Source organism: Cyprinodon variegatus, unplaced genomic scaffold (genome assembly GCF_000732505.1).
Source record: "Cyprinodon variegatus isolate N-32 unplaced genomic scaffold, C_variegatus-1.0 Scaffold34, whole genome shotgun sequence".
Lineage (NCBI taxonomy): Eukaryota > Metazoa > Chordata > Actinopteri > Cyprinodontiformes > Cyprinodontidae > Cyprinodon > Cyprinodon variegatus.
Genome location: NW_015150487.1, coordinates 1,008,104 through 1,031,885, shown reverse-complemented (window position 1 = coordinate 1,031,885; position 23,782 = coordinate 1,008,104). Strand labels below are relative to the sequence as shown.

The window sequence follows — 23,782 nt, the reverse complement described above, 5'->3', positions numbered from 1 at the left end:
ACCATCACAAACATGTAGAGTTTGCTCAATTCTTCAGGGATTTTAATTTGAACCATGGGCTTAAGGTCAAATGACTGTGATGGAGCTTCTCAACGACAGACTCTGGTTTGTTGGTTCTGACAAAGGCTAAAAAGGTCAAAAAGCATCTCATGCCCACTATTAGGTAATTTTCATTCAAAGATTCAGAGAACATTTTTAGATTGCATGCCTGAGATGTACTCAAATAAAAGGTTGTTTTTCAAAAGTCTCAGAGGGAAATTGTGCTTTTTTTATGTCTGCCTTACACTAGGTATTAAGACCATTTAAATCATACTTATAACTTCTTCATGATTGCATTTGACTTTAATCTCCTGTGCAGCAAGTCAGTGACTACAGCTTATTGTGCTGTACAGTGATGTCTCCATCCCTGTGGCCTTTCAGTGGTCACACCACCGGACCCCATCACACTACAGCTGTGAGTAATTCACTCAGTCTGGGTGAAAAAGGGGGACAAAAACACAGGGAAGGGTGAGTGGGGGAGAAAGACAGGAAAAAGAGGAGAGTGGGGGTTACAAAAACAAAGGCAGAACTTAAAAACAAAGTTTACCACCAAAGGAAAACAACAGGACCAGAAAAAAATCGTGTGAGGGGAGGGAAAGAAACAAGAGGGGGCAAAAAAAACGAGGGAGAATCTGAACCGCGGTTGGCCGAGGGCCCGAGTCCCGCCTTCTCGCCCCCACTCTCTTCCTCCCTCCAATGCTCTGTCTCCAGCGCTAACACAACAGAATCCCCCACAAACCCAGCCACATCAGGAACGGCTGGCTACATTATAGCTGCCATTATCGTCTCTCAAGTCATAACAGCCAGAGAACACCCACCTCGACTGCTGCTGCCTTGCCAGGAGGGGGAGGGGCAGGCCTGCAGGAATGAGCAGAGAGGGAGTGAGGGAGAGGGTGGAGGCAGCGGGGGAGAGCAGGAGATAGTTCAGAGATATAGAGCAGTGGAAAAGGCAGAACCAGAGGACGAAAAATGGAGGGTGGGGGTAGAGGAAGCAGCATACTTTGGGGCGGGTGTTTACAAAGCATGCAACTAACTCCAAAGATGTTAGTCAAGATCTTATTTATAAGTTGACAGAGTAATAGATTTTTCTGAGGACACACACATTTTCCTCTGAGATTTGATAAGATATGAACTAAAGTGCAAAGGGATTTTTTTAATATGCTGTCTTTTATATGTTGTGTAAGAAAAGAGAATGGTGAGCCCCAGTTTAGAGTTACACCCAAAAGAAAAAGCACCGTAGAGCTGCATCAGACCTTTTGTCTGACACGACCAGTGACCTGTGAAAATGTCTGTCCTCTCGGGAGACTTCCTCGGAGGGAGGGGGACCCACACTTTATGAGAATGTCACAAATGGTCAAACAGGGCAAGCCCCGACAATGTTTCTCTTTGTGTCCCACAAACACAAACAATTACCTGGGAACTCAATCTGCTGAGACACTATAGACCATTAATGCTTAAAGCATACAGAATCATTTAGCGGGTTTTCCTTAAACAGGTCCTTTATTTTTTTGTCTGAGAGGGTTGATGAGAAATTACAAATGTATGAATTTACAGTTGGGGAGCTTAAGAATTGGGAAACAAATGATGCTAATTTGTTTCCAGCTTCTGTAGATACCAGATATCAGTACATTAAGGGAGGAGATGTCTTTCTTTTACCACAAACTAAAGGAGGGAGATGGAGAGTTTAAAGTTAATTTTTTAAATAAGTGTCCTTTAGTCTATATTTTTAAGCTGGTATTTATGCTTTCTGATCCAGATTATGCCAGATTGCTTCTTTGCAGTATAATTGATTCCTCTCATTAGCATTCACTCTTTTTAGACGGGTTATTATAATTTCCTACTGATTTTCTTTCACACTTTGTAACAATCCAGCCTCAGACACAAGTTACAAAACGGGATTAAATTGGAAGGCAACCAGATGATGCGAGCCGACGGCTAACAAAGACTCCTGGATTAGTGTTGAAACATCGTCAGAAAAAACGGACAGACTGTCTGGTTTCCTTCAGACATCAATATTTTTTTATTTTAGGAAAGCGTAGTGAAACAAATGGGGGGGGAAAATAAATCATAAAAGTCTTGTTTGATTTTATTTTCAGCATGTCTTGCTCTGATACTTCACAATGAAGTCCGATGAGAGCAAATGCTTCCAGAAGTCACCCAAATGGTAAATAGAATCCACCTGTTCATCATTAATCACAGTATGCATCCAGCTGTTCTGTGAACAGTTTAGAGGTCTGTTAGGGAACATCAGTAAAAAAAAGAGCATCATGAAGATCAGGAAAATCAGCACACAGGTTGAGGATACATTTTTAAAAAAGGTTTAAAGAAGGAAGCCTTAAAGGGGTCTAGTCACGTACTATAACTTTACAAAATACTATGCCTGCAGCTCTGTGGTTGCATACAACATCTCAGATCAAAATATGGTGCCTTGTAGGCCTTCATATTTTATTTCTGTGTTTTACGCTTTGTTTTTTTTCTATTAGTTGGTAAAAATAAGCGCTTTGAACAATTACTATAACAAGAACAATTGAAGGGAGGTACGATATGTGGAATGAGTAAACAGGCAAGTAAAGGAGCCAATTACCAGTGGAGGCATTAAAAAAGACAAGATCATAACTGGTCAGAATCTAATAGAAACGTTGTTGTTCTTCCAAGCTTGAGCTAAAGTTTCCAGAGCAACCAATGTGATGGAGACGTGAGTTAGGGCTTCCAGCAGATGGCCACGGCGTACAGCAGTGTTTCGCCTTGTGCATAAATTCTCTTCAGGCTCTAAATCGGCATAAAAAACCTTTAACCAATAACTTCAAACTCAGATTAACTTTTTGTGTTGTATCCAAAACATTGCCTGGGGAATAAAACCTTGATATTCATAGTCTGAGGGGTATGAATACAATGACAATGTACCGGGTAGATGTTATATCTGGCTGATATGATCCAATAATTGATAGAAAATCACTGACATCAACAATGAGTGCTCATCGTCTCTGCTTGGCAGAACTGACAGACATATTTACATAGTGCCAGCGTCAGTGGGACCGATACAGACATCTGTCATCATGCTTATGCTAATCAGAGTAGGGCACTTTGTAACCTGAGGTTTGGGGCTGTAAAATACTCATGCATCATTAGAAAAAATGAGGAGGAGCACTGTATGCTGTCAGTCATTTGTCATTTTGGCACCGGTTAGTTTAAGAGAAATTCCGGTTGTTTTACATCACTGTAATATTTCTAAGATGTGAGGATGGAAATCCTGAACTCCTCTTGGACTTTAGTGGTGTAAGAGTTTTTTTTTACTGGTTTTAAAGTCAAACAACATTCTGTACTTTTGTGAAGTAAAAACATATACCATGCACAGTTCATTGCAGAATTGTTTTACAAAATAAACTATTTGGGGGGGGGGAAACACTAAAGGAAAAGTATTTTAAAGTGTGCACGTTTTGATTTAATTTCAGCATTTAAGTTGTAAAAAATGGTGGTAAGTGAGACACTTTGTCAACGGAACAAGACAATTTACCTTTAGAACAAGCAAATATTATTGCATTGTCTGATTTCAAGTGCATATTATCTAATTATCTTATTTGAAGAGCTAAAAAAAACTCCTTTTATTGGAAGTTCATCTTATTTATCTGCTCAAATTAAGGCTAAATGCACTTAATTTAAGACATTTTTACTAATTACTTAATCGTTTTTGCATTGCAGTCTGCTGCAGTTCACTCGGCCCAAAAAACATAATGAATCCTAAGAACATAAAAGAAGGTTTATCTTGTCAGGTGGGATCTTCTTGTAGTTTGCAGTTTCAAATCCTTAAGCTAAAGCCATAGTTTATAGACAGAGTATAAATGATTAACATCATCTCATTGTCCACCCAGCCTGGGATGTTTGAGGGCTTGCATGAGGAGGGTTGAATGAGGAGGTTTTAGGGTGTAGACGGTGGCTGGACATCCTGTCCTCATGCTTAGCTCCTTGGTTTTTGCCAAGCTTTCTGTGGTGCCACAGCAGAGCGAACTTGTTTGGTCAGCCGCCTGATTTATGGGTCTTGGTTTTTTTAATATGCTGCTTCCCAATCTCTCTCTCACACACACATCACCACAGAGCCAACTACCACAGTTTTTCACACAAAAAAAGTAGCACACGCTATGACACCTGTGTCAGCATGGTGTGTAAACTCCTTCATCGCTGCCTACTAAAATATACAAGAGTCTTGAGTCATCCTTTACATCTTTATAATTTCCAAGGAGTCAGTCTTTCTCGTCATCTTTGTGTGCATGTGTTCAGCCAAACTTGCTTCAGGCTGTCTGGAGTTCTTTTATATTTTCATTCTTGGCTGCTTTTTTCACTCATTTACCTAATCATTATCAGAGTATTTTTTGTTGTTTGTTCATTATATAACTATAAAAGCCTCCAAAATCTAGCTTCAGAGAATTTCAGGCCTAAAGATACCTTAAATGTAAGGTCCTGATCTGTCAAACATGGTTATAATTCTTTAACTGAATCAGTACCAAAATAATAAAAATAAAAAGTTTGAAGATAGGAAATTAGATTTTATCGCCAATTAGGTGATTTCACAATAGAATTAGATAAAACTTGTCATGCAGGAGATCAATGAAGGATGATTAATCTCTCGCCCCAAAGTTTTAGTATTGAAAAATGGTCGAAATGTTTGTAGAAAAATGTGTTTAAAAGATTTTTTTTTAGCATGTTGTTATATGTGTTCTTAGCTGTAGGCAGGAAGGATCTTCTGGAGAATCTCTTGCAACAATTTGTTGTTTTTTTAAAACCCTTCAGGAGAGGATGCTGACTGTCGTCCATAACGTTCTTCATTTTATGAAGGATTTTTCTTTGTGAAATCATCTCCAGAGTTTCTGGAGTCCGTAGAACAGAGCCGTCTATCTTTTTCAGCGTGCAGAGCTTCTTTAAGGCATTTATTCTGATGCTGTTACCCCAGCAGAGGATGAAGAAAAGATGAGACTCTCCACAACAGACTGTTGTCAGATATGCAGCATCTCATCTAGTTATGCACACTGAACGATCTAAGCTTCCTGAGGAAGTATAGTTTGCTTTGTCCCTTCTTGTAAACAGCTTCACAGTTGCATCTCTGATTAATTCATGTTGGACCTCCAATGTCTTTATTTTGATTTCATTTGAATGGAGCAATGCCCTTAAAAAAACATTTTTTAATGTATTTATCTATACTTTTTAAAATAAAGAAACAGTTTGTGCAGAGTTTATTTCTGTTTCTTCAAAATATAGAAATTCTTACCCACAAAAAAAATATTTTTTTTGTTCCAAACCATTGTTTGTTCTAATTAGTACTTGTTCTAATGCTTTATGTAAAAACTGTGAAAAATCTGCCAAATGATGAACTACAGAAAGTCTGGAAAAGTGAAGATCAAGATTGCTGCCAAGGGCTAGATGATAAACTTTTACACAATACTGAAACCCCAGTTAATGCAGGAAGCGCAAACTGTATTTTACCTTTCCTGATATACTAAAATATAAAATAATGAATGGGCACAAAAGCTCCTAAAGCTTTGTTAGGAATTTATAATATTTCCACCACCAGGTTTTCATTTTTTTTTCTGCTCTTTTACAAAGAGAATGAAAAGTTGAAGGGCTTCTCAGACTTTAGAAGAGCCTTTCTTTCTGAAAACTTTTTCTGCACCAAATAGCATGTTGTGTTTCACGCAAATTAATTACAGAGCCATCTGTGTGTGCATGTGGCTAAGTAACAGTAACACTTTCAGATGTTTAGCTTCTTCACTCCTCAGGGGAAATGGTAGCAAACATATAAAAATTCCACCTTGCCTCTTTGCAGGTATGCTCATACATTATGCAGCTTTTTGCTGAGATATACAACCGCTTATTCACCACACAGTGACACACATAAGTTTGCTACTGGAAATGCCTCTTCTTACACACATTTGCTACTGGGTTTACATTGAATAAACAGGTTCACTACTCTGCCACACACATACTTTCTTGCACATCTACTATAGGCTTGGTGGCCTTTGGATCATTATGTGATCCCCCATGTTGAGACAAACAGCTGTGACAGCTAATGTGTGTGAGTGTGTGCACGTATATGACTCCCCCCCCCCACCCCACCCACCTACATGGTATTTATTAGTTTTGGACAGCTGAGGTGCTCAGCAAGGTCTCTATTTAGCACCACCAGATAATTATCATACACACATCCAAAGGCTGCGCTGAATGTGCTCAATCACTCTCATCACGCATGTGATTTAGACTCTTGGTAACTTTCATACCAAATCTCCCCCTTGGTGACTTGTTAGGCTCAAAACGGTCCCTGCTGTCCTTTTAACACTTGTGCAGTGACATCAGGGCCTGGAAACCTGTTGCAGTGAAACTATAGAGCGTTGATCTGCAGTAGACAGGAGCTGAACCCTTGTCACAAAGAAGTGTATTATGTTTTCACATCTATGATAAGATTGCAGGCTAAAAAATTCATCTTCTGATGTGATACAATTAAAGATTTTATTTTAAATTCCTTCTTTTTTTTCCTCTTTCCTTTTTTGTTCTTATTTAGCTATAAATTACTTTTTTTAAAGTTACACTCTGCTGCTATTAGTGGCTGCACTGATGTGGTTGGATGTAATGAGCAGGTCTTTGTTCCAGAGGTCCCTTGGCTGGAATTACCTTACACATACGCTCCTGCTGAAAGATGGCCTCTCAATATTAGTCGCACACAAAAGCCTGTGTTGTTCCACTCTCCTTTTACCCCTTTTCCATTGCGAGCATCTTCTGGTTTTTTGTCCTTCAAAGGTTTAATGCTAAACCCAGTTTTTCCTTTTCTGTCTGCAATTTTTGGCTTTCATAAAAAATGTGTGAAACTTTTGAAGCTTAAGTCTGTGTTCGAAAAAGAGACACACATTAGAGCGCAATGTTTACAGGGATTAGTATATTTCTTTAACAAACTGGTAAATAATAAGATTTCTTCTGTTTAAAAGGAAAATATATATTTAAATTAAAAAATAATTTTTTTTGATGTGTTATAGGATTTATTTGTTATGTCTATTCTATTCTTTGTTGTTCTGTGATGCTATGTGTGAGAGAAAACTGCTACTGTAAAGCAGCATAACATTTAAATTAGTCCTTCTTTAACTTTTCATAGTTTATTTTAGTATTTTGTACTGATAACATCAGAAATGAGGGATTTTTCAAAAATCCAATCTTTAAAAAGATAAAACAGGGTCCTAGCGCCTGCCTGTTATTTGCTGAAAGTCTGACTCTCGCTGACTCATTCACTCTGAAGGAACAGCTTACACAGACATTTGTCGTCGGTTTTTCTTATTGTGCTTCATTTGACTGATTAAAAATCTTGCCAACACTGAAACTAGAGAATGTTGTTGCTTCTTCCTTTAGTAACAGCGACTACACTGAAGAGTTGTATCAGCAAGCCCAGGTGGTTCTTTCAGTAGTGTCTTTAGTGTAAGGGAAAAAAGTGGATACTTACATTTTCCATTGCATTATTCAGGCTAATCCCACTAAAAAGCAGTGATTAAGGTGATCAGCCAATCATTAGCTTGCTATAACTCTTCATCCATATAAATAAATGATTCACCTTCCGTTTCTGAGAGGCTATTTATTCAGAAAATGTCTGTTTATCAAAATAGACATCAAAAGACATCAGATTCAGTTGATTTTCTTGTCAAACATCTACAGATTAAGTCTTTTTGCTCCGATTTGGCTTGTTATTCAAAATACTCCTGAAACATTTTCCTCATAACCTTTTCTTTGTGACTTACACATGACTGATGGATTTAGTGTTTTAAACTAACTGTTTAAAATAAGCATGACTCAAGCTTTACACAGTTTATTTTCTCCTTAAACTGTTTTTCTTGGTTTGGTTTAGTCTGTTATTAACATCCTACGTTTGTATTTTTTTTCATGGACCACAATTGTGTGTATCTGGCCTGTTCTTTCTGGTGGAGTTTGGTTTTGTTCGCTTGGGTTGGGTTTGTTTATGTTTCCTCTGCTTAGCCTAACCTTGTCCTTGTCTCTGTGATGCAGGTCCAGGCTGTAAGGGGAGCAGAAGGTCTCTGAGCTCCAATGCCAGTGGACATGCAGCCACATCAGGGGCTGTATTACTATGAGACCTCACCCAGCCAGCCCTCAAGAGGGTAAGACAGCAGAACAATCTTCTTCATGCTCACAGTTTTTCAGCAGCTGCAGCAGGAAATCTTGCAAGACCTGTCTCATTTTTGTTTTCATGAACAAAATCAGGTTGATACTTTGACGTTTTTGAACATATTCTATATACCTGGTTCAGTTATCAGTGCATACTAAAGCAATGTGAAGATTACAGATGTGGTTATCTGATATGGAGTAAAGACAGTTTCCACATAAGTAAGCCTTGTCCAATTGTTTGTCAGAACAAATAGCCATTGCATGGTAACACCTCAACATGGCGTTAAGTTGCGTAGATGCATCAAGGAAGCTAAACAGTGGAGAAAATGTTAAAGGCCTTTTTTGGGGAAAAAAAGGATGCAATTAACTGTTAGGCTGGTTTGAAACTGATTATCATCTGAGATTTTAATCCATAGCCATCCCTCACGTAAACAAGAAGGCGTATGAAAAATAGAAACAACCTAGATTTGAAAAATAATAAGTCACAATTTCAGAACTTAGTGTAAACAACATGGATCCATTCTGCTTTTGTCCAGCAGTTCAGCCTGGTGTTGGTTGTTTGACGCTATGGACCATTATTTCTGGGCATCCTTTAAATGCCACAGCCCACCTAAGCTGTGTTGCACACCACATTTATCCCTTCATATCCACTGTGGACCTTTATTTTCTGATGGCTACTTCTAGCACTAAAATGGACCATATCACAAAGCTCAAGTCCTCATGCTGGTTTGTGGAACATGCCGTGAGTTCACCATAGCCCAGTAGCTATGTGTGTGTTTCCTTCTTTTTCAGTTTTCTAAAGATTCTTTTAATGTTTTTATTTGCTTTATTTAGTGATTTAAATATTGATCAGGTGTTGCAGTGAGGCTCTAGCAACTGGCTCAACAAATATTGCATTCAAGCACTTCTTGAGATTTCTAATGTTGACACTGTGATGAAGGCAGTGATTTATCTATTGTTTAGCTTTGATCATAATTTTCTTTGTGGAGACACAATTATGCTGGCATCATCAGAAACATCTGTGGGAATTGTAATATTAAGCTGCACTCATAGCTGGTTGTTAAAAAGGTTGGTTAAATAGTTTTATTTTTTCAGTTCTAAGGGGCCTTTTGGAAAATAAACCCTCTCTGGCTATGTATTCTGAACGTCTGGCTATTTATGTAGTTGACCAGAACTCTCAACCCCTTATTCCAGGTTTTCTATAAGGCAGATAAAACCCGTGTGGTCTTAAAAGCTATATTTTGTTTAGTGCATCCATCTTTGCATATTAGCTTATTAATATACTTAAATTTGTGCCTCCTTGTTTTGGCTTAATTGTCAATACATCACATAGGCATCAGTTCTTAATATTACCAGTGAATGGGCAGTTTTTTTATTCAGGCTTTAACAATTGGCATATACCGGTACTAGCTTTGATTTCCATCATCCATTCTAGTTATGAGTACACATCTTTGAACCAAAAGTGATGAACTGATATCAATTCGACTTATGAAAACCTAAGGAGCGGATTAGTAAAAATAATAAAACAATGTATTCGATTTAATCACCTTTATTGACTAATTGCCCGGCCCTAGGTGAATATAGTTTTTTCCCAGACAGATCCCCGTCTGTCAGCTGAATCATCTTTAAGATTTACCGTCTCTTTTGTGAAATCCATTATGCAACTGATAGAGTATAAAAAGTTCTGTCTTCTGTTTAGAACATCTGCCGCTGACAATTCAAGGCAACCACATAACATTGGTCAAAGTAAAAAAAATGTCAGTGCTGAAATCAAGGCAGTTTGTCGTCCAAATAAACTCTGCTTAGTAAAGGTATTTTAGCACCTTTACATTTATGATTTTGTTCCAGTCATTTGATGGAGGATGTAGGCTTTTAAAAGATATTTTTCCAACCTTCCTTACAACAGTCCTCTTTGAGCTCAAATATCTTTGTGTTTCAATGAAATATTTTGAGGACGCAGAAGGAAGATGTGCAGTTGGTTCAGTTGTTGTGGACGCAGTGCTAGCTCAGCCACACAGTTCCTCCTCTCCTATCCACCCTCGCTCCCTCCCTTGCTCATGCCACCCAGGTTGCGGGTGGACTCGGCCTCTCTGACAGCTGCTAATTACAGGCTGACCAGGCCCCGCTGCGCTCTGCATGACTGCCTCGCGCCCCACTCAGGTTACCCAGAGAGAGGGAGAATTAGGGAGAGTTGGAGAGAAAGGTGGCTGGACAGGACAGAGGGAGAGAAACAGAGAGAGGGAGTCAGAGGAAGAGAAGATAGAACAAGACAGAAAGGATTGAAGGGGAGAGAGAGAGGGAAACTAAAAAAGTACAACTGAAGGGATGAATGGTGAAATTGAAAAGAAGGAAAAAGGGAGAATAGGGGGGTGCTCAGTGGATTAGAAAGGACAGATTAAGCTCTTGTGTGGAATACACGTTGGGAAAGAATTAGTGAGCTGAAAGGAGTAAGTGAGGATCCGGAGGAGTAAACGAGATGGAGAGATGGAAGAAAAAGGCCAGAGACAGATTTTGAGCATCACAGCATCCATTGAAATTTATGGAAAAGCTCAAAAGTTCTAAGGGCTTACCTTTTCTTCTTCTCTGGGGGAAAACCCAGATTCAAAAATTCCATAGTTTAGACCAAAATGAGAGAGATGCAACATCTAGTGGTAGGTTGAAAGCATTACAGCACGTATGAAGAAAGCATCATTAATAGGGCTCTTAGAGTCCAACTATTACAGAAGAAGTGATGTACTAATTATTCAGCAGGTGATTTACCCTCCATCTGTTTCAGTCATGTTTTTACCAGAAGCAAGGCCAAGTTAAGAAAAATAAGTTGACATCTGCTTCTTTTAGACCCTGAAATACTTCAACTAACATCATATCCTATCATACTGTTGGGTTTAAAAGTTTGCATACCCTCCCATTAAAATAACACAAAACCGAAAAAAATGTACATATATACACCTTCCCGGGTCTGCTGCAGTACTTAGTTCTTCTAAGGATAAATACACAAATTTGTTTTTTAGAGTCCGAGTTTGTTACTGTCTTTATGTGCCTCTGAAGGTTCAGCAATGAGTCCATCACTACACCCAGATTTTAAGCCTTGTGTTGTCTAGTTTCTAGTTATAATGACTCTGATTTATTAAGTTTAAAATTTTCTTTCTTTTGTCCAAAAAATATTAGTCCATTTTTTTATTTTTTTTTCAGCTGAGGAATATTTTGATACATCAATTCACTGATTTCTTGCATGCATTACCCAGCGCTTGGGTTCATAGTCACCTGTTGATGTCATAATGTAGAGTTGTTTATGTCTGCATAGTTATAGAAGGTGTAACGGATTAATCAACATATCTAAAGAGAAAAAGCAAAATACTGGTGTGTATCTCAATTATTAACAAAATAGTTTGTCTTTTTTCAGTAACTAGAAGTGAAACTCATGTATGATGTTAGTTCATTACACATAGAGTGCTTTATTCAAAGTGTTTTTTATTTATGTTGATGAATTTGATCAGTGTGTGACTCACCTGAGAGCCGTACAGGAAGCCTTGGATATTTTATTAGTAGCCTTCATCTTATCTTCTTGTTGGGTCTAGTGTCTGTAATATTCCTTATAACAGAGTTCCTTGAAGGTTGAGGTCAGGAGGTTCTGGTCAGTCAGCAAAGTAATACTATGGAAATGACCTCTTAAGCTCCCTCTAACTATAAATAACTATATGTTCTGCTTCATAATGTTCTTAAGGCTGTGGTCTGATCCCTGATGCTTGTGCACTTCACATTTGTTTCTCCTTCCTTTTTTCCACCTACCATTATTGCACTTGGATACAGCAGAGATGGAGTCCTTTTTAATAATGATGTAGGACATAGCATAGTGATAACCTATGCTTTTATCAAGCTGTCAGTTTTTGAAACATGTCTCTCTGTGTTGGTAATATATATGAGCTTCCCTTTTTAACGAAATTTACTTAAATAAATGTCTTTTTCTAAGTTAGATGCACCTATAAGGTCTTTTTTGCCACATTTTGGCAATTTTTGAATTAATGTTTGCAGAGATGAGTTTTATTAGTTTTACAGTCCTTAGTTAAAGAGTTGTAAACCTCCACATTTTGATTTGGCAGATATTTTTTTACTCCAACATTTATTTGAAGCAGGCTCTCATAATTCCAGCGTCTCTGTTATTTGCAGACTCGTCCCGTCGGACCAGTCTCCCTACAGCGACGTGTCTCCACTCCGAGCCCCTCTCCTCGATGGCTCTCCTCAGGACTGCCACTCCATGTACAATCCCATGTCTACCAGCATGACTCATGGATCAGGTCCAGTTCAGGGAAACAGCCACTGCTTGGATCAATACATGAGGCCCCCACAGGCCCCCCCACCGCACAGTATGATGGGCCACAGGGGCATGCCTCCCACAGAGGGTGAGTCACAGTATCTTTTTCATCCTCTTAACCTCACAGCTGCTATTGATTAGGACTTAAGGATACCTGAGAGACTGAAACTGAAACTTCACAGAAGGAATGATGAGAAGTTAGCAGTTGGCCAACTTTATTATATGCACGGACTTCAAATGCCTTGTTCATTTAAAGGCATAATATTGAAGGCTATTTATAAAGCTGTTTATATACTCCTACAGAGTATTTGTAATTAACGTCTTTTAATAATTTTTTAATTATGAATCATTTTCCAATAAGTTTCTGTAGGTTAAGCTGAGAATGTTTCAACATGAATCCATTACGTCCTCTGGGGGATAAATATGGTGTGGCACACAGGCTTGTTTCTTTTCCTCACTCCTAAAAATTTGAAAATGTTCCATTCAAGTACCGTAATTAATTTATTTATCTGTTTATTTGTCAGGGATAGTAGAATGAACATTTCTGTAAATGTGTCAGTATTAGCTATGAAGCTAGTGTTTAACTGTTGTCCCTGAGCAAGGTGTACAATGCCAACAACAATTAAATAAAAATATATAAAACTTAGAAATGTAAAAAAAAAAATTGAGGCTACCTACTTACAAGGGACGGTCATATGGTTCAAACAGAGACATTAGCATACATATGTAGAGATATTTACAAAGTAACACCCGATCCTGACATTTGGCTGAGTCATGCACCAGGAGATGGATAAGGTCTATTAAGCAATTTGTTGATTTGATTTGAACCTGCTTTTCAACTGAGTCCTCATTGTGTTAAAAGTGGAGCATTCTCTGATAGTGGGAGGGACGCTGCTCCAGATGTTGCAACCCCTGACTGAAAGAACAATCTAGCCAAAGGTGGTCCACCGTCTGATGGGCACTGATGCACAGGATAGAAACTGGCCAATACGGAATAGCTGCTTGCTTTTCTATTCCTTCTCCATATTTACAGTCAAAGCAGTAAGAATGGGGAATGTGACAAAGGCAGTAGGAGGAAACACAACCATAACATTTTACTATTGGATAAAAGCTTCAGATTTGACATCTTTCAATCAAATCCTTCTTTTAAGGCTTTCTAAGTTCTACTTATTGTTGTTGTCTGTGTACTTTGATTTTACAATAACACAGTGAGATAGACTTAAATGCACTTTTATGTTGAGCTTTTGAAATTATGTAGATATAGTAATAAATAAAAAAAAAACCTATGCAATTTTTGATTGCAAGTGTTTTTTTTTTAAATGAACACAAGCCATACAGTGTAGCATTTATAAAAGCATATAGTATAAATGACCTGTGAATTTCATTTAAACTCTAAATTCTGATGCATTGTTTGAGGCTTACTTTAAACATTTAAATTGTTCTCATTTTGTGATGTTTTTCTTCCAAGACTTAACAACACTAACTACAAATATACAAAATTATGAGTTAAAAGTTTGGAATCTACATTTATGGCTGCAAAATTAGTTAACATTCATGTTGATTGTAACCAGAACAGCATTTTTTCAGTTTAATCATTTAAGGTTATTTTATTTTTAACTTTATATAACTTGACTTCTAACTGAGTTGTAAATAAATTAATAATTAGTTTTTGTTTCTATTGTTTAATTAATCAGTTATGTTTCTTTGAAATAGTTTGTTTGAGAATATCTGACTTTTTTTCTCCATAATCCTACAGGCAGCATCAGCACCCCCTACTGTAACCAGAATAACATGATGTCATCGCATCCAAACTTCTGCCAAGTTCAGCCCAGCTCTGAGCAGATCGGCTCGGGTGATGGTGGGAAAAGTCGCTTTTTAAGAAACCAAAATCCTTTCACAAACATCTTATTTAAATGGAAAAATATATATATTTTTTTTCTTATTCTTTCAACTCAACCTTTGTTCCCTTCAGGCTCACGGTTCTCCACTCCTCGCTCCATGTTGAAGTTGAGTAAAAAGAGAGCTCTGTCCATCTCACCTCTATCTGATGCCAGTTTGGACCTGCAGACAGTCATTCGGACTTCGCCCAACTCACTGGTGGCCTTCGTTAACTCTCGCTGTAACCCCAACGGAGCTAGCTCCTATGGTCATTTGTCAGTCAGCGCCATGAGGTATAAGTCAACAATGATCCGAGTCAAACCTTCTTCTATGAGAACCACAAAAATCTGCTCACTTACATGTATTTCAAGATCACTTAGGGAAAAAAATATTATTTATATTCTGAGCAATAAATCTAAAAACAAAAGGAAAATATTCAACAAGAAAAAGCTGCAAAACTCTGATCTTATAAATTCCCACACTTAGATTACACCAGTGCTATCACCAAAGCTTGAGTTTTTCCAAGACTGATGAAGTGACGGGACAGAAGGTGGTAACAGATGCTGTCATGATACAACAATGAAAATGCTGCAGGAATTTCTGCCAAGTATTGGTTGTATTCAACATACAAAACAAACCTTTGTTATTGTTTTATATCTGGACTAAGAAATATGGTTGTGAAATTGAAAAATCTTTTCTTCCAAAAAAAGCAACCAGAGCAGTTTTAAGCACCAAAACAGGGTTTTATATTCTAATAAAACGATTTTCAGGTAAAACTTAAAGGAAAAAAAGCACAAAATACTGTACTAACAATGAAACATAGTGATGGCAGCATCGTGCTCTAAGTCTTAGCTACGTTCTTTGATTTGGAAGTTGTGCTTTAGTTGAGTGAACAGAACCATCGACAGCTCCAAATTTCAGGGGTTTTTTCATGTCAGTTACAGATTATATAAAATCTCTTCATTTTAATAAGAGCATCAATATGCATCTTCAATATTTTTTTCTTTATTTTTACTTGGTTTAATCCTGTGCTTATATTGTTAGATTCACAAATGTTGCTAGTTGACGAATAAGAAACAGGTCTGCTCATGTACTTTAAATACAGGTTGCCCAAGTTCAGTCCTCCAGAACTACCTTCCTCTAAGCTTAAGATGCTTCTCTTTTCCAACACCTCTGAACTAAGCAGCTGATTTCAGTTTCAATGTGTCATTCAGCTCAGCAGGGGCCTAGAAATTAGCCTCTCACTTGATTCAGGTGTGTTGTTGAAGAGACGCATCTAAAAGTTTCAGGATGGCTGCTCTTAAGAACTGGACTTGATCCCTGCTGGCTTAACTGTTCACTATTCTCTGATTTTGATTCTCCTTGAGTTATTATGAGTTCTCCTTTTGCTCCACAGTCCATCTCTGAGTTATTCCAGCAACGTGAACTGCCACTCCAGACAGGGATCCATCTACGGGGGAAACGGGGGAACACCTCTGGGTGTTCACACACCAGGTCCCTGCCAGGCTTCTCGTTTACCTCCCCACAATCCAAGACTCCTCGCCCCGCCGAAGCATGGACATGTAAGATGGCTTTCAAATTAACACCACAAAGCATTAGTGTGGCTCCTGCCTCTTAATGCAATGAGAAAAAAAGATTGCATTGGTGTGCAGGAGGCTGACGTTGATAAATAGATTTTTTTTAAAGTGTGTTTTGCTTTTTTTTTTTAGCAGTTGAAAACAGAGCCAGGTCTGATAGGCGTGATGGACGGCATAAATGTGAAGAACTTGGAGGAAAGGTCGGAGGGAGATGTAGCCAGTCCTTCTTCCACCGGCACTCAGGTAAAGTCCCATTCAGTAGTCACATTTACATCAAGATGCTGCAAAATACGAATGTCTGTCGGTCATAACAGCAGAAGAATGATTCACTCAAGCTAAATGAAACTGCAAATATTCTTTAGCAGGATCATCTGATCGGCCTATTGGATGGCAGAGACGACTTGGACAAGGAGGACGGGAAGCCAGAGCCAGAGGCCATCTATGAGACCAACTGTCGCTGGGAGAGCTGCAACAAGGAGTTTGACACTCAAGACCAGCTTGTTCATGTGAGACATTTTATGCTATCAGTCAGATGGAAAATAAAAGTATATAAAATGACTGCAGATGTGTCCCAAAAATGTGTCTGAAATTTTGTTTTGTTGATAATTGAGAGTTCACAATAAATTCATTTTATTCTTTTCCCCCCCTAATCAGTTTTAATTATAGGTTTTTGTAAAAAGCAGACATTTTAATGTATTTTATGTAACAACCCAGTGCAAAGTGGTTATAGCTGTATAACTGTAAGTGGAAGCACATGATCCATGGGTTTCAGAATGTTTAAAAGAAAAAAATCTCGTAAATTGTGGTGTTCATTTGTATTCACTCCCATAAGGTAGATAGTTTATGATCGATATATTGGTGCATTTAGAGCTTTAGGTCTTTTGGAGTTTGTGTCCAACAGTTGTGTACATATTGAAACTGATATGATTTTCTTCTGACAGAATAGTGAAGTTATTTTAGATGGATAATGGGAAATGTGAGATGTATGACAGTAAGTTTAAGGTTTTTCCTCATGCATTGTTTTTCATTTCCCTCCATCTATGATTAAAACAGTTCCTGGTGTTGGAATCAGTTTTCTGCTAAGAATTGTTTTTCCTGTTTGTTATATATAATTATAATGAATATATATATAACAATTCTTAGGTAAGAAATTATGTTACATATATTATTTTAAAAAAACTGTTGAGGGTGAGGTAAATCCAATAAGAGCAGCAGGTTTTTTTCCCACCTGTTTACTATGAATTCATGTTTTTTGTACTCATCTGAACAAAGCACCTTTTTCCAAATGCATGCGAAGTCGACTCTAAGTATTGTAACAAAATCCAAGCCACTTATTGAGGCTAATGCCATCGCTTGTAAACATAATAATAATATTAAATTTGATGATAAATTGTTCAGGAAAACATGAAAAGATGACAAAAATCAAGAAATGTAAGATAAAATGCTCTTGAAGTCATAGAAAATAAATCAGAATGTTTGCTATTAGAAAATGTAAGAAGCTCTTTTGGAGATTCATCCATAACTCTCATTATATTAATTTTGCTTTTTTTTTTTTTTTTTTTATTCCTTTAGCACATCAATAATGAGCACATCCATGGAGAGAAAAAAGAGTTTGTCTGTCACTGGCAGGAGTGCTCTCGAGAGCAGAGGCCTTTCAAAGCCCAGTACATGCTTGTGGTTCACATGCGCAGACACACAGGAGAGAAGCCACACAAGTGCACTGTAAGTGAATTTGAGCTCTCTGAAATATCTTTGCTCTATATTTCTGTTCTGAGTTATGAATAAATTCCCTTTCATGAAGTTCATACCGTAATAAAAAAAAATTTCAATATAGTTCTTTAGAAGGGATCCATTTTCCTTTCACCACTAGGTGGCATGTTAGGTTAACTTGACCTCTTTTCATTTTCCAAATTAGATTGTAAAGAAAGCTATTAGGTGTTATGATTTGCAACAGGATATGAATGGAACACAGTAATATGAGGAAGGAAGTGTTTTAACCAAAGGAGTGTTTTGAACCTTTTGACCTTGATATGAAATGTTGTGGGGTAGAATATTAATGTTGGGCAGGACCATGAACACATCATTACCGCTGTGAAACATTGATGGCGGCAATATCATTGTACAGACAGGCTTTTTTTTTGTATTTTAGCAAGGTTTTGCTCAGATAAGGTTTGCCAAAAGAACTGTATTTACTAAAATATTAAGAAAAAGCCTTAGTTAGATTAAAAAAAGGTATTTGAAAAATGCTCTTTATATGGATTTTTTTTTGTTAGTTTAGTCTGCTACCTGTCTGCAGTGAGTGAACAGAAATGATTGTTTGTTTTTTTTCTCTTATAGTTTGAAGGCTGTAATAAGGCCTACTCTCGCCTGGAGAATTTGAAGACCCACTTACGCTCTCACACAGGGGAGAAACCATATGTATGTGAGCACGAGGGCTGCAATAAAGCCTTTTCCAACGCTTCAGACCGGGCAAAGCACCAGAACCGAACTCATTCCAATGAGGTACTGAGACCCAAACTATGGAAAAGTTATGAGACCTAATTAATTTGCCTGCATTAATAAAATAGTTCCATTAGGAACCCCAACCCTTTAGGAACATGTTCTACTTTTTAAATCTATTTTTTTAGGTACTTTGCTGAGAATTTATTTGGGTGTCTTTCAGAAACCTTATGTTTGTAAGATTCCTGGTTGCACTAAAAGATACACGGATCCAAGCTCATTGCGAAAGCATGTTAAGACGGTACATGGCCCAGAGGCCCACATTACTAAGAAGCATCGTGGAGACACAGGCCCTCGACCCCCTGGCTCAACTCTGACCTCTGGAGGCCAAACATCTGAGCTGTTGCATGAAAAAGAGGAAACATGCAGGGAAGACTGCAAACTGTTGGCGCCTGAGACTGCTCTGGTCAGTGAGATACATTACGAAAATTTACTTTAGCAAAGAAAGTCAATTTGGATTTAATTCTTTATTACCTTTTAGAAGATGAAATAAAACAGTTTGTGTTTTTATTTGTCTATCAGAAATCTCAGCCGAGTCCTGGGGCTCAGTCATCTTGTAGCAGCGAACGCTCTCCACTGGGGAGCACCAACAACAACGACAGCGGTGTTGAAATGAACCTGAATGCAGCGGGAAGCTTGGATGATCTTACAGCTTTAGAAGATGGAGGTGGAGGCGGGGGAGGAGGGGAGCCAGGAACAATGGGAATGTCAGCACAGGCTCTAAAGCGGCTGGAGAACCTGAAGATTGACAAGCTAAAACAAATTCGAAGGCCGACCCCTCCTGGACGTTGTGCAAACAACAAGCTTCCTGCCATTCCTGGTACGTATTTTAAAAAATTCAGAAATCTATAAAAACTTTAATGCATTTTATGAAAAAGTAAAACAAAACATTTTAAATAATTTTGAAGTGGAAGGAAAAAGATACATGGTTTAAAAAAGCTCTAAAACTGAAAGTTTTGCCTACACTCATATTTAAAACCATCCCCATAACATGTTAAGTTTAATAAAAAACAACCAATTAGTTTCAAACAATAAATGCCTAATTAATAGGACTTACTTGTATGTAATTTAATTTCAGTATAAACACAGCTGTTCTGTTGAGGCCTCATAGTTTTGTTTTTGGAGATCATTATGAATGGTTGAGTTGGGCAAATTGATCAATAATCAGAGACACAGCAAAAAGGCCTAGGTCCGCACAATGCATTTTTTAATGGAGGAGCAAGGATGGGTTCATTACGTAGGATCTCATTAAGGCTTTTCATAAGTGGGCATTGCAAACAGGTCGAAAAGACTCAAAAACATTTTTTTTAGAATAAAAATGCACCAAAACAAAAAAATCCACCTTAAGTCACCAACCCCACATTGAAACAGGGTTTTGGCATCAGTATGTAGAAGGAATACTGAATACTGTAAGTGAGTGAACACATTTGTAGAAATGTCCAGATCAGGTTCAAAACTATGCAAATAGTCATTAACACGTGTGCTCTTAAAGGTGTTAATATACAAAATCCCATACTGGGAAGATTAGGAACTGCAATAAAATGGTATGTATGTGGAAAAAGGGTTAGATAAAGAAAGTGAAGCAACAAGGATTATACCATCTACCAGCAGCCAGCAGGAAGAATCTGCAGTAGTGCTATTTTTGTACATCTAGGATGCAACCGTCTTTTACTACATAGGCTCTCCAGTTCTTTTCAATGAGGAGCATGACTGTGGTTGTTTACTAGGAACTTCTGCAGGTGACAGCCTGGGAAATTTAGGAATAATTTAGTGTCTTAAAGGGTTAACAAGAACAATGGGAGCACAGGTCTCTGGGGTGACCAGCCTTGTCAGACATACAGACCCAGTTTTCATCAGTTTTAATGTTAGTGCTACCAGCCAGTAGCTGCTGAGGACAACACAAGAAGTCTTGCACAGCTGTGCATCTTTTCCTAGCTTCAGACTGAAATTGCAGATATTTCCCTTGATGTCACACCACCAATTTGTGCTGCAGCTCTGGAGCTGATGCCATTAAGACCTGCAGCCTTTCTTAAGTTGATCTCTCACAGTTCAATCCTCACCTGGAGTGTTAAGTAAGGGGGAGGGTTGTGCTATGGAGCTGAAAGGTGTGGGATTCTGGGAACAAAAAGCACGCAGCTAGCACTAATTATTACATAATATCTCATTAACATAACAGATGATACATACATTTCCAGACACTATTGAAGATTAACCTTTCTTTCAGAGACATAGGTCAAAGTAACCTTTTCAGTTTAAGTTACATTTTCTTCCTTTGTTTTTCTTTAGGTTCAGGGGAGAATATGGGAATGTGTGCACCTTCTCCACTTAACCGACGAGTGATGGAGTTGTCCAACCATGAGATCGGTGTGGGAAACATAGCAAACTCCATGAATGACAGGAGAGGAAGTGGCACAAGCAGTCTAAGCTCAGCGTACACAGTCAGCCGTCGCTCCTCTATGGCATCCCCTTACCTATCCAGTAGACGCTCCAGCGACGTCTCACAAATGGGAGGGGCAGCAGGGGGCGGATGTCACCTCCTCAGTCCAGAACAAGCTGTGGGTGACCCTCTCTCACCCGAAACCTATCGCAGAGGAGCTCCATGTCCTGGAGGTGGAGGATTACCAGGTCTCCCCAACTTAACACCTGCTCAGCACTACAACCTAAAGGCCAAATATGCTGCAGCTACTGGTGGACCCCCACCCACTCCTTTACCTAATATGGAGCAGCCTGGAACAACAGTTAGAAGAGGAGGACCTTTGAGTGAGTACCAGGGGCAGCCCTTACCGCCTTTCCTGCAGCAAGGAGGTCCTCGGCGTCACAGTGCCAACACAGAATATGGGACTGGAGTTATCTACCCTCACCAAGCTCCAGGTAACAACACCAGGCGGGCTAGTGACCCGGTCCGATCAGTCGCAGACCCCCAAGCTCCACCTAAACGCTTTAACAGCCTCAATAACGTGGCAATGATGGGTCGCAGAAATGCACTACAACTTCGTAGCTCTGACAGCAGTCTTTCCCGCCACATGTACTCTCCTCGGCCACCTAGCATCACAGAAAACGTAATGATGGAAGCTATAGGTATGGAGCCCCATCTCAACACTGGCAATACCAGGGATCGTTCCATGATGATGACTTCTGCAGAGAGAAATTTGATGGGTTACCAGCAACAGAATCAGACAATGGTAGGTGGAGGTCCGCTTCCAAATCAGCTGTCCCCGAGCATTGACTCTCTGGCTTGCCCAGACCCCGGTTACATGCAAAGACAATACCAAGGACATGGAGAGGTCCTTCCCAGAGCTAGTGGGAATCCATTAGGACAAGTGAGACCTACACCACAAGATGGAATGTCAAATACACTTCTCCAACAGGCTGAGTATTGTATGAGCACCTGCCAGCTGAGTCCTTCAGGCCTGCATTACCGAGGCGTAGGTCAGGGCAGCGACAGTGGAGGTCCATGGAGTGACAACCAAATCCAATCTTCAAGCCATGCAAGTCAGAACCAGCAAACAGTGCAGTACTCAGATTCCAGTCTGCAGCCTCAACACACCCAAGCACACTTCAACAATCAGACAACTCTCTATAACAATCCCGATGGCACTCCTAAACCTTTCATCAAGCCCGAGCAGCAGTTTCACTCTGGTATGGGTGGTGGAGATGCCTGTCAGAGTGCTAAACTCCGACAGCAACAAAACCTCTTGCAGCAAACACAGGCTTACCCCCAACAGAGTAGCCAAGTCATCATGAGGAACTCTAGCCATCCCAGCTGTGACTTTCAAGGGCAGAACCCAAATTCATATGCCAGTGGAGGGGGCTTAAGTTTGGGCTGTGCTGGTTCAGCGCTTTCAGAGGGCCAAAGGTCAGAAACCCCAATGATGCAGGTCAAGGAGATAATGGTGAGAAATTATGTTCAATCCCAGCAAGCCCTCATGTGGGAGCAGCAACAAGAACAAGAGCAACAGAATGGTATGAAGCCACCTTCTCTCTCTGACAACATGGGCTTGAGTGCTCAAACAGCAATGATGCAGCGCAGTCCAGAGCACCAAAATCAGAACCCATATTCCAACCAGATGTATCCCTCTTATCCAGAACGTAATCTGGTCATGAGCCCTGCTGCCCAGAGCCGAGGATCAGCTTCTGGTACACCTAAAGATCCGCACCTGACAGGTTTCCAAGGTACATGCTATAATCAGGAAATGGTGGTACCCAGGCCTCCTCAGGGCCGTAAGCCTCTTAGCCGCCAGAATAGCCTGCCACAGGTAGGTGGAGGTTACCTTGGCAGCGCCCCCCACCTCAGTCCTGTCCACTCCACTTCCAGCCCAAGACGAGGGGTGCGACTTCCACCGGTCCAGCATTCCCAACACCCCCAAAATGAAATGTTTTCTCCCTCAAATAATAACAACAACAACATGTATTACACGGGTCAGATAAATCTGCAAATGGAGAAACAGCGGGACCTCCAGAACGGCCCTTGCCATAACCAGGCAAACAATATGGGGCCAAACATGGACCCAGTAGGTGACACAAAATCTGCCCCTATGGCCCCCTATCCGGAGTCTAGTCCTATCTCAAATGCATTAGAAAATCTGGACCTGGAGAATGCTCGCATTGACTTTACCTCCATCATCGATGAAGCTGATTCTTCCTCGTTTAGTCCAGTCAACAATCCCCTTCAGGGTAATCCAGGATCTTCCTCACAGGCTTCTTCCCGCCTCACCACCCCACAGACTTCAGTCAGCCTGGCTCCAGGAAATGGCCTGTCCAACATGGCTGTGGGTGACATGACCTCCATGCTAACCTCACTGGCTGGGGAAAATAAGTACCTGAACACTCTGTCTTAGAGAACTCTTGGGCAGCTCAGCGTGTACTAGCTAAAGACAAGCAATAAACACTGGCCTTGGCCCTGCATGTGTTTTAAAGATGAATTCTGTCACTTTGAGAGATTTAGAGTAAAGGTTTAGCCAGACCAGGACAACTTTAAAGTGGAGCACATCATAAGATGTTTCAAATATTAAAATGATATAAACTGCCTGTATCTTTAAAACCAGCTGTAGCTCACTAAAAGGAATAAAAAAAAATGAAATCACATATAAAAAAATATGCAAGTCACCATCAGAAACCTTAAACCAAAGGTGCCAGCTTGTTCTTCATTTATGATTTTTCCCATGCTGCCTTGGTACGGTTCTTCTGTGCCTTAGTGTAAGACAAGAACCTGTTTTTTGATCTGAACATATGATGCTGAACAGTTTTTTTATCAATCAAAAAGGGCTATGGCAACAGTGGAACCAGGAAGGATTTATGTAAATATGTTTTATATATATATATAAAAAAT

General features: G+C 39.4%; 1 protein-coding gene across 4 annotated transcripts in view; it reads left to right on the top strand.

The window, feature by feature from the left end:
- Nucleotides 1–23,776, top strand: part of gli1 (GLI family zinc finger 1) — a 60,742-nt gene extending 36,966 nt beyond the window's left edge. The window contains exons 2-13 of one of the 4 annotated variants that reach the window (XM_015403098.1): nucleotides 8,071–8,180; nucleotides 12,355–12,587; nucleotides 14,256–14,357; nucleotides 14,472–14,670; nucleotides 15,774–15,939; nucleotides 16,090–16,197; nucleotides 16,317–16,460; nucleotides 17,527–17,676; nucleotides 18,292–18,456; nucleotides 18,617–18,859; nucleotides 18,976–19,273; nucleotides 20,740–23,776. In XM_015403098.1, the coding sequence (XP_015258584.1) occupies nucleotides 8,110–8,180; nucleotides 12,355–12,587; nucleotides 14,256–14,357; nucleotides 14,472–14,670; nucleotides 15,774–15,939; nucleotides 16,090–16,197; nucleotides 16,317–16,460; nucleotides 17,527–17,676; nucleotides 18,292–18,456; nucleotides 18,617–18,859; nucleotides 18,976–19,273; nucleotides 20,740–23,291 (4,431 nt within the window). In that variant the 5' untranslated portion in view covers nucleotides 8,071–8,109 and the 3' untranslated portion in view covers nucleotides 23,292–23,776. Of the gene's footprint in view, nucleotides 1–8,070; nucleotides 8,181–12,354; nucleotides 12,588–14,255; nucleotides 14,358–14,471; nucleotides 14,671–15,773; nucleotides 15,940–16,086; nucleotides 16,198–16,316; nucleotides 16,461–17,526; nucleotides 17,677–18,291; nucleotides 18,457–18,616; nucleotides 18,860–18,975; nucleotides 19,274–20,739 lie in introns of all 4 variants that reach the window. The other 3 variants (XM_015403107.1, XM_015403090.1, XM_015403116.1) reach the window with 3 other exon arrangements.
- Nucleotides 23,777–23,782: the final 6 nt, after the last annotated feature.